The sequence below is a fragment of the Falco punctatus genome (genome assembly GCF_963210335.1).
Source record: "Falco punctatus genome assembly, chromosome: 3".
In the NCBI taxonomy this organism is placed as follows: domain Eukaryota; kingdom Metazoa; phylum Chordata; class Aves; order Falconiformes; family Falconidae; genus Falco; species Falco punctatus.
In genome coordinates, this window is record NC_137582.1 from 14,560,842 (window position 1) to 14,571,182 (window position 10,341).

At 45.6% G+C, this 10,341-nt stretch overlaps 1 protein-coding gene across 2 annotated transcripts in view; it reads left to right on the top strand.

Annotated features, from left to right (window-relative positions):
• Positions 1 to 7,152: 7,152 nt before the first annotated feature.
• FAM83H (family with sequence similarity 83 member H) overlaps positions 7,153 to 10,341 on the top strand; it is a 31,113-nt gene continuing 27,924 nt past the window's right edge. The window contains exon 1 of one of the 2 annotated variants that reach the window (XM_080381674.1): positions 7,153 to 9,497. In XM_080381674.1, the coding sequence (XP_080237800.1) occupies positions 9,491 to 9,497 (7 nt within the window). In that variant the 5' untranslated portion in view covers positions 7,153 to 9,490. Of the gene's footprint in view, positions 9,498 to 9,884; positions 10,338 to 10,341 lie in introns of those variants that run through there. The other variant, XM_080381675.1, reaches the window with a different exon arrangement.

The following is a 10,341-nucleotide window of genomic DNA, read 5'->3' on the forward strand; positions in this document are numbered from 1 at the left end:
TCCAAGAAACCAAGGAGCTACACAGTTGGAAGCTGAAGTTCCAGACAACAAAAAGGTGCAGATCTTCAACTACAAAACCTGTTTACCTGCATTTTTTCTGAATTCTCAATTATTAAATAACTTTAAACCAACATTCTTCTAAAATATGTATCCACTGCTAAGTGATGCTGTTTCTCTTGTCTTTTCACAGAAGACAGACGAGACACTCAGTACATCTTCTTCTGACTTTAAAATCTGTTTGTCTTCTCTAAAAGCTACGATATTGATTTGTATAAAAAAAGTTTCGATTCAAAATGAAAATACAATTTTTGTAACTGAAAGATAGACACTCTGCCACATGGGAGCAGAAATGAGGGTTGGGCACTGGAGATCTGTTCCTCCTGCCTTTTTCACGTGGGGAGACTTAACTGGCCAGGCCAAGCAGATGTATGTTTCCTCTTCATCAGGTCATGCTGGATGTTCAGCCATGCTGAACTTGGATGCAACCCTGTCTGCACTGGGGAGTTACCAGTCTGCTCGTAGATTAAGGCCAAATTATCTGATCACAGGAACCTTAGCTCTTTAGGTCACCTCCTGCATTTTTCCCCAGAGGGAAAGGGTGTCAGTAGTATCTGAATACTCTGCCAAGGCAAAAAAAAAAAAAACCAACAAAAACCCACAAACTACAACCAAAAAACCCCCATGCTTGTACACAGAAAGTGCTGCTGTACAAAAGATACTGACAATAGTGATTATTCCTCTTTTATTCTCCATCTAGCCCATTAATTTAAGGCAGTTTTCATTAAAAAAAATCCCACTTATAAGCATAATAGTGTTACTATGAAAAGCTACATTCATGTTCTCGCTGCCATAATTCCATTCAGATGTTGTTCCTGCTTGTTACAATAATGTTGGGTTTCTCCAGTGTCACACTTTGGAGGTGGTGTTTTTTACAATAAAAATAACTATGAAGAGCTGGGAGGGGCATGAAACAGGCAAGCTTCTGAAGAGAGCTCTTCACTATCTGTCAGCAAAGTAAGGTTGAGGAATCAAAGGCTGGAGACATAAGAATTCTTCAGGGATACACAGAGCACACATTCACTGCGTAAGAAATAAGTTCAGTGCTAAGGGCCAGTTAGTACCTGTGACTTCTTGATACTGAGTTGGAATAAAAACGGGAAGATCTTGTTAAACAACTTCAGACTAGATAGATAGAAGGGAGAAAGCAAAGCTGCACTTAACCCAGATAATCTAATATATACAAATAAAGCACCTGGAACAGATCAAAACCAGAAGTGGCAGACAGGATTAGTCACCAATGTTAAAAGTCAACAGGAGCATTCACCATATTCTCTTCCAGGGAACCTGCAGTGCTAAAGTAAGCGACTCAAAGAACAAGATGAGTTACTACTCCAGGTCCCAGGTCACCTTGGCTTGTCTCTTGTTTATGGCACGTTTGGGTTCCTTGTATAGTGTCAGTGATCACAGAGGGCCAACGGCTCTTCAGCATTTGGCGAGCCAGGGCCAAGGGGGGTAATACCGTCTCACTACCCAGGGCTTGGTCCTGCAATGCCCGGGCAATGGGAGCAGGGCAGGCCCAGTGACAACGGCAGACAAGGTCAGCTGAGGGTCCAAAGCACCACACAAGCTTGTGGTGACAAGGCGGGCCCGAGGTCAATATGGGAGGTCAATCCATTGGTCAGGGTCTGTTACAGCACTAGCAAACTAGTAGGCTGTGACAAGGCTTTTACTATCACATACCAGGTTAACTTCAATAAGCAGTTAGCACACCTTACCTCGGCACAGCCACCAATCCTCCACAAGGTTTCAACAGTTCATGCTCTTCAGGCCAGTCCACCCTGCTTCTTGCCCCTACTGCATCCTCCTCCTTGTCTCTCCTACCCCCACAGCACTCTCTCTGCTTCTTCCAGGTCTTTCTTCAGTGACTGCTCCTCTTCCCTGCCCCTTAGAGTTATTTAGCTACTTAGCAGGAACCAGCCACACCTGCACCTTATCCACATCAGCCAACCCACTGCCCCTGGAGCCAGCCCACAGCTGTATATTACTAACGTTAATCAACCTGTCTTCATCCCTCTGTAATTCCTCTGCAAGGGTCAGGTCCAGTGATGGTGACCAGGGTCAGACACAGCTGATATCTGGGCCAGGTCCACATGACAATGCAGGTGTGAGCTCAAGCTGGGCAGTCAGCCATGGGTTGGGGCCAAGATGCGGATGGCTGCTGCTGGGCTGCACATCAGTACTCACATGGTGTAGCTCAGGCAGGACAGAAGGCCCAGGTCTGACCTGAAATGAAGATCCTGGGGCTATCGGTATGGGTATGGATAAAGGTCATAGGAGAGTCTGGTGAGAGCCATTAAGGCCCACCCCTACACCTAGGGCCCCGATATTTACGCTGGATGTTCACATTTAGCCCCCTCTTCCTCTGTTTCTCCTCTGGACTTTGTACGAAAATGTCCTTCCCAACTGAGAATTATCCCGTTATCACTGCTCTCCATGTATAAAATGATGAGATTTGTGAGGTTCAGATTCTAAGTCGGATATGGATATGTTTAAATAGTTTTAGGGGAAATGAAAAAGGTATGAAGGAAAGCAACGAAGCATGATGCAACCTGTCGAGCAGGATTGCGCACCACCTAGAGATACAAACTAGTTGAATGCACTTTGCTCAGGGCGAAACACAAGTGCCTTCTGCAGGTCACCTTTGGTTACTGTTTCAGAAAACAAAAGTCCAAAACAAGGGAACTGTAGGGCCTATTCCATCCTACCCTCTAAAACACTGACAATCTCCAAATTTCCCTTCTTTCCAGCTTCTGTTCCAGGAGACATCCTACTAGCCAGCATATTGCTGTAGCAGGCTAGTGGCAACTGTCCTTTCTCAAGAATAAACACTAACCTCTTGGCTGGTCTGAGCAATGGAATGGATAATAGCTTCAAACAAGAACCAAGACAAATCATAAAGAAAAACTGATTGGACAACTTAGTAACAGCAGTGCTATGAACAGAACTAATGCCTTTCCAGTTTCTACTTCCCTCCTAACTTGCTAACAAGTTTTTGGTCAGGTGGCAGACAAAACAGAGAACTGCTAGGTTCCCTGAAGCCTGAGAGGCATCATAAGGGAGTGAGGTCACGATAAAAGACAAGCTCCTGTCAGGCCAGATTTTCACGCTGCAACCCAGCCTGAAAGAAGTCACTGATAAGAATGGTTCTGAACAACTGGCTTCCTGGCCACGGATTTAACCTTGAGCAGTTAGAGGCAGCAGTCCATCCAAGCACAGCCAGTCATTTTCTTCCAGTCCACTGTGATTTCCAAAGAAGGATGAACACTACTACCCTAGGGGCAGGTGCCGATGTCTTTCTTCTCAAGTATTTTGGTCAAGTTCATCTGTGTGTTAACACCAACAAAAATCTAGAATTGGACTGAGGACAAGACGGCCTTGGACACGCATTCCCATGTTACAATACGTTTCTTTCTCTTCTTGCCAGTTGTGCTAACACACTAGTTTGCAGAGCCATTATGTGAACTGGATCAGGAAGCAATTTCCAAATTTTAAAAAGTTTTAAACCAAAATTTCATTTAACAGGGTTTAAGATGAAATGGCAGATGTAAGGTGCAGGTGTTAGACACAAAACAAAATGAAATACAAGATGCAATCCAGTACAAAACAATACAGGGCATCTTTTTTATTTATTGATTTATTCTTTATTATTCCTAAAGCCAGTAACATTTTTCATGGAACCATCCTACTTTAATCAGCTTCCTCAAATTCTGGATGAATTCTTTCTGTCTCTCAAACTGTTACTCTGGTCTGGGTTTCCTGCATTGATTTACAGCTTATGTTGGCATCTCAGCTATTCAAATTATTCTTTGTTTTCAGTATACTCCCCATCCCTGGTAAGCCTATGTGCTGTAGTGATAACCAGAAATCAAAGTTTTGTGGCTTCATGGACTCTTTAATTGTATGGATCATTTGCATAAGACAGTGTTTTAATCTAATTAATTTTACAACACAGGTAACTTAACCAAAATGACTTGATGCCACAGCATCAGTTTTGTTCATGCATCTGCCACCGCTGCTGTTATTTAACTCACGGAGGTGAACATGTGTGCAATTTACTATGCATACTTACACCTTTGCAGATGCGAAGCCTGAAGGTCCCTAAGCATTTCCTAAAAAGGAAAAAAGAGTCACTTTGCCAAATGGGCACAAACTTTTAAAATCTACGTGTCAGTTCTGTGGCACTTCACAAATTCGTGCCATATCCTCCTAAATGCTGCTGGGGTTCACAGAAACACTCCAGCACATGCCTGATCAAAAACTTTGTGTGCTGTGTTGCTTCCCTAAAACAGCAACGCAGCAAAGCTCTCCCAGCTGTTGCACAGCTGCTTTTCCCGCTTCTCAAATTTGTTATCACACAGGTGCTACCAGCGTCGCTGATGGGCTCTGCTTTGGCTAGTGGTGGGTCCATCTTGGAGCAGTCTGCAACTGGCTCTGTCTGACACTGGGCCAGCGTCTGGTGCCTTCCCACAGAAGCCAGCCCTGTAGCCCCTCAGCTACCAAAACCCTGCCCCATAAGCCAACATACCATTACTGATCACCACAGGTCTGTGCTATGTGTTGGGTTCCGCCTCATATACCACCAAGTCACAACAGAACCAGACAAAATCCTCTAGGCTACAGTAGCAAGTGCTCTTGGACTGGTGTGAGCAGACTGGAGTGGCCTGCCCACCTTTTCAAGGCGTCCATTTGTTAGTGTCCTTTGGTGCTTACTCTTAGAGCGCCGAAGTCTTAACAGCTGTAGCAACTGCTACAATCTGAAATGAGGTTCACTCACTTTGTTTTATCCCCCTGTTGCATCATGTCATTGACCCAGATTATAACCAATCTGGGGCAGCAAATGTCTCTTTCTACTGGCTCTCTGAAGGCGATTACCATAAAAGAGCCCTGCTGAAGACATTGGTTACGAACAGTAATTACTCAGTTGCATTACTAAACTAATCCAGTGTAACAATGCATACTTACATTACAATTAGTAAAAAAAGCAAACAAAATTTACAAATCAATGAAATGACTGAGGATTCTTTAAAAATAACCACTATTATCTTGGAAATAATATAGAAAAATAAACACAACCAACCTTAAGAATAAGAAAGTAGTAAAACTTTATTACTTATGACCGATTGGAAAGATGCAGGTAATACCATCATGCTACAGTGTGATGATGAAGGCCTTTGCAGACCATTAGGAACGCCCTTCTTGCAATCAGCCATTCTAGATAATTTTCACTCACGAGTGCCACGGAAACTGGCTCAGGAGGTGTCAAACCTACTCAGATAAAGTTTATAGACCTTGGAATAGCACTATAATTTTGGTGATATATTTGTGTGTACAGCGATAGTGAACCTGAAAGTAAAACGAAGTGTTCAGTTTGATAATAAGATTTTTAAGTTAGTTTTGAAAAGCTGGAACAAAAAAGGTCCACAAATACAGTCTAAAGGGTAGGGGGAAACAGAAAACAAGCCATTTTAAGATGTTCACTTTATTTAATAAATGAAAGAGAAGACTGAAAAGTGATGTGTTTATTTTAGATACATTACTGAGAAATACTTTAGTCAAACATAGGTTATCAGACTCAACGCAAAATTAACTAGATTAAATTCAATGTATAGTATGACATAGAAGGCTGAGACAGAGAAGCGATGGAGTTTGACTACAAACTCTGTGAAGCCCATTACACTGGGATTTTCCTCAAGTAACAAATACCCAAGAAGAATAATTCAAATAGGACCTTGCCTGCTAATAGAATCTGGAGCCAACATTTACAGGGATTTTAAGTTCCTTTACAGAGCATTTAAGACTGTATTACAAATCATTATTATTTATGGAATAAAAGGTTTGTAAAGCCACACACTGAAACCCTGTAGAAAATTTTGTGAAACAGTCTAGATTTGACGTTTTGGGGCATTTCAACAATTTATACTTAAATATCATACAGGGAAAAGCCCCAAACTCACATGAAGACTTGCTTTCCTTACATTCATGTTTGGTTCAACTCCTTTTGAATCTCTTTAGACTAGGAGTGCTGTTTATCCAATCTAAATTTAGGTGTCTATACCCAAGATAGATGGTTTGGCTCCCTCTGTACCCAGCGAGGTTTAGCTGCCAGTTCATCTTTCCGGCCTTGAAGGTCTGAAAATTGCATCCACGGACGTATTGACAAGCTCTCCAAAGACTATGCAATTAGTATGGCATGACTTGCCCAGATGTTGACATCTACGTAGCAGTCACCAACGTTCAGTCTGATAAATTCCACCTTAAATACCCGTATCATAACCGAGACACTACCAGCAATCTCATCACTTTTTTGGGCCTCAAAAAAGGTCCTTTGCAGTCTCCTGACAACAGAAAAGATACATAACCTCAAAGATTTAAATAATCAAATAAAATTCTATGTTCTGTTAGAGAGCAAAAAATGTTCTGTCCACAGGAAGAGAAGCCAAGGAACTGATGAATGATTACCTTGGTAGATCTGCCTCAACCATGAATGTGTTAGCCTTCAAGTAGTTTCTTCCTTCCCCACCGTCCATGCGTCTCCATTTTCTAGCATCCTGCAGCAGATCAATACAAAGGAGAAGAAATTGAAGTCACAGTGGCTGAATAAACCAAAATAAATCTATGCAGAAGCTGCACTGCAGGCCTGAAGCCTTCCAGTCTGCTTTCAAGTACTCTAAACCCAGATTCAGACCTGAGTATGCCAAAATCAAGCGTGGAGTTATCTGTCCAGTTATCCAGGAGAACTAAGAACCACAAAAAATAGCCAAAGGCCAAGCTTTAAGCACAAAACTGCATTGTAAGAATGGAAAAAAAAAGTATAATTATCAGAACTGGCGCATGACTCAGAAAGATATTTTCTGCGCACTAAACATGGAAATGAACGTAAAGATCACAGGGCAGCAATTATACGTGCAAGCGCACAACATAAAGAAACCAAATGATAGATAAAGCCATTTCTTCAGGTACATGTAAATTTGAGAAAGAAGTTTACCAGGAGTTTGCAAATAGCATCAAAAGATTTATATCCATATGTACATTATCAGGAGGCATTAAAAGAGGAATAATGCTATTTATATATATATATTTATATATAATTGCTTTAATTCCCAGACACAGCCTGGTAAACAGATGGTAGTAACAGTGGCTAGGTCTAAGCAGTCACACAGCTGATAACTAACAACTTCCTCACAGAATAATCACAGAACCAGTAGAAAGAGATACACTGTAAAATTTAGTTTTGCTAAGAGAGATTTTTATTGGAACCCTGGCCATAAAAAAACCATAGGAAGTGTATCCTAGGCTGTGCTTCTGTCTGCGAGTGTGACATATATCCTTTTCACCTAAAGATGCTGCATGAGAACCATAGTGTCAGTTATGGCTAAACTGCTGATAACTTCAGTCAGGGAAGGAATCACCTACATCTCTGCAACAGACCTTCAATGTCAGTTTTCTTTGGGAAAGTGGTCAGATGACACAGACTCGAAGACAAGCAGCATACGAGTGACACACACAGCCCTACCTGTCTTTTGCCACAACCTGCCTATATTATCAAGATAGCACAGGAAGTTTAGATCAGCTCACGGATGAAAACCAGTTAGTCAAAGCAGAACCTGAGCAAGAAAGTGGTTATAATGTTAGGTAAAGTATTTTGGAAAGCTTTCTATCACATGTACACTTCTTTGGCTGAAGGTATGCACAATTGGAGCAGTCAGTGTGTAGTCTAGATGTATTATCATACTCTCAGACATAAGCAACTTTAAAGAAAACTCCCTTTAAATATTAGGGGAATAAAAATCACCATGAGGGTGTCAAGCACAGGAAAAGATCCCCCAGGGGCTGTGGGATCTCTGTCTTTGGATACACTCAAAAAACAAACAAGCAAGGCACCGAATAACTTGCCCTAATGAGTGCTGCATGAAGCAGGGTGCGCTGGATCAGATGACTCCCAAGAGATCCTTCCAACCAAAATCATTCTGACATTTTTCTGTTATTTGTTTCTTAAGCTATATTCTCAGATAACAGCAACAATGCGTAACACTTTCTCCTAGAGGATTCAGTCCTGTCCTGCTGGATGATGGCTTGGATTAACCAATCAGTCCTCAACTTTACAGAATACTTCCAAATAGTTCCTCAGCAGTGTGTTAAACACAAGAACATCAAACTGACCAATTACTCTTTGCCTTGGCTTCTCTTTGGATAAACACCCAAATTCTAAGTTGTGTACACACAACATATAAAAATCATCTGATGTTCTAAATCGTGATAGAGACTATCATAGTCATCCCAATGGCACAACAGAACGCTGTCTATCAGAGCACAAATTCACTTGTGCTTAAAACACACTTCTTTGATCTTGCCTCTTCTAACACTGATAGCAACCTGCACGTTAAAAAAAAGAACAGAACATAAAAGCCCTACCAAGGAAAAATATTCCAGGACATACACAACTATATGCAGGCTGAGAGGAAAAGAAAATGCAGAGAAGAGACAGTAGTCACACAGTAACGTGCTACTGGGAAGTGGGTACTTGGGGCTGAGGTCACTGAAAAATTATGAAATTACCAAATTAAGATTGTTTTATATGCACAGGTGGCCATCCAACCTCCATTTCTTATATCCCTGACTGCCAGAGACCCTAAAAGGTGTGATCCTTGAATCGAAGTACTCGGAGCAAATAGAGCACTTTAAATGCAGTATTCCTGCTCCAGTTCCTTTCCTCCGAAACAGGGATAATCACACCATCACAGCCCAATTGAGTACTTGGAAGTTAATTGATGTTTGTGAAGCATTCCAGGAGGATACTGATGAACAGCATGGCAACACCTACCTGGAAGTTAATAACTCCATTCTATGTGGTGTTTAAGTGGCATATGGTGAATAACGCCCAGGGCAATACCGTTAAGGCTGATTAAAAGCTGTATTGAGTGGTTACCTCCTCAGCTGGCGCTCCCCATCCTTCACAGAGTGGAGCAAGTTCCTAGAGAAAAACCAGCCCCCAAGTGTGTAACTGATGATGTATCACCACGCCGATTTCCAGATTCTGCGGTAACCCCCCCTCTCATCACGGCACCTTGATATTAAACGACGGTTGTTAACGCATACACGAACCGGTCGCCAAGCCCGCGTCCTGACGGAAGGCGGCACGACCCGGGAGCGCCCGGGGCCACCGAGCGCCGGCCCCGCGGCCCGCACGGCCTCCCGCTGCGGTCAGCGCGCAGGGAGCGCGGGCGGCCGGCGGCGCGGCACCGCTCCCTTCCCGCCTCCGCAACATGGCGCCCCCGCCCGCCGCGGTGCCCGGGCCCGCCAGGACCGGGCTGCCAGGGCCTGAGTCACCGCCGCCTGCCGCGGAGCCGCCTCCCGCCGCGCCCTCCCAGCCGCCCGGGCACCGCCCGGCACACAGCAGCCGCGGCGCTTGCCAGGCTGAATAAGATAGAACATGAAAGGTGAAATAACAGGAGCTGCCACGCCCGGGGCTGCGGGGAATCTCGCTTAACCCTTCTCCGCCTGCGCCCGCCGCGGCCCAGGCTCGTGGAGAGGCCGCGCTGCCAGCCGGGCTGCCCTCCGTCAGCGAGGCCGGGTGCGTGGGACAGGCTGTGGAGGGAAGCAGGCAGGCGGGGGGCCGCCGCTGCGGCCTCACATGCCCTTTGCACAGCCCCCCCAGGGAGATGGGGGGGCGCGGGTATGGCCTCAGATGCCCTTTGCATCGCACCCCCAGGGAGACCGGGGGGTCGCGGGCTCCCCTCGCAGGCTCGCCAGCGCGCTGCCGTGCAGGGGGAAGGCACAGGGCCCTGCGCCCTCACCACCCCTGCGGCGGTGGTGCCACCTCCCAGGAGCTGCTGCTGCAGCACCCCGCCGCCCCCCAGCACGGAGCCCGGGGCGTGCGGAGCCCCCGCTGAGCCCCAGCCCTGCCCCCGGGGCGGCTGCGGGGCCGAGGTGTCCGGGCCGGGTGGCCAGGGCCCGGGCCTGGCTGCCAGCGCCGAGCCCGCTCCGAGGCCTGCGCCCCAGCCAGGCCTGAGCTGGTCTGACAGGCTCAGGGCAGACGGGAAGGGAGAGGCTGCCTGCGGCTCAGGAATGTGCAGCCCTTATCTCTGGCTCCCCTGCAATCCTGGGGAGGGAATAACTCTCCGGAGTTTGCCTTTCTCTCGCTCTTACTCACCCTCTGCCCTGGGTGGAGCTTGATTCTCGCAGGCTTGGAGGTGCCCGTGAATCAAGCTGCAGGCACGTCCAGGGGAGCAGAGAGCCGGAGAGCACGACCCACCACCTGCCCCGGCTCACCTGGGAAGGTAG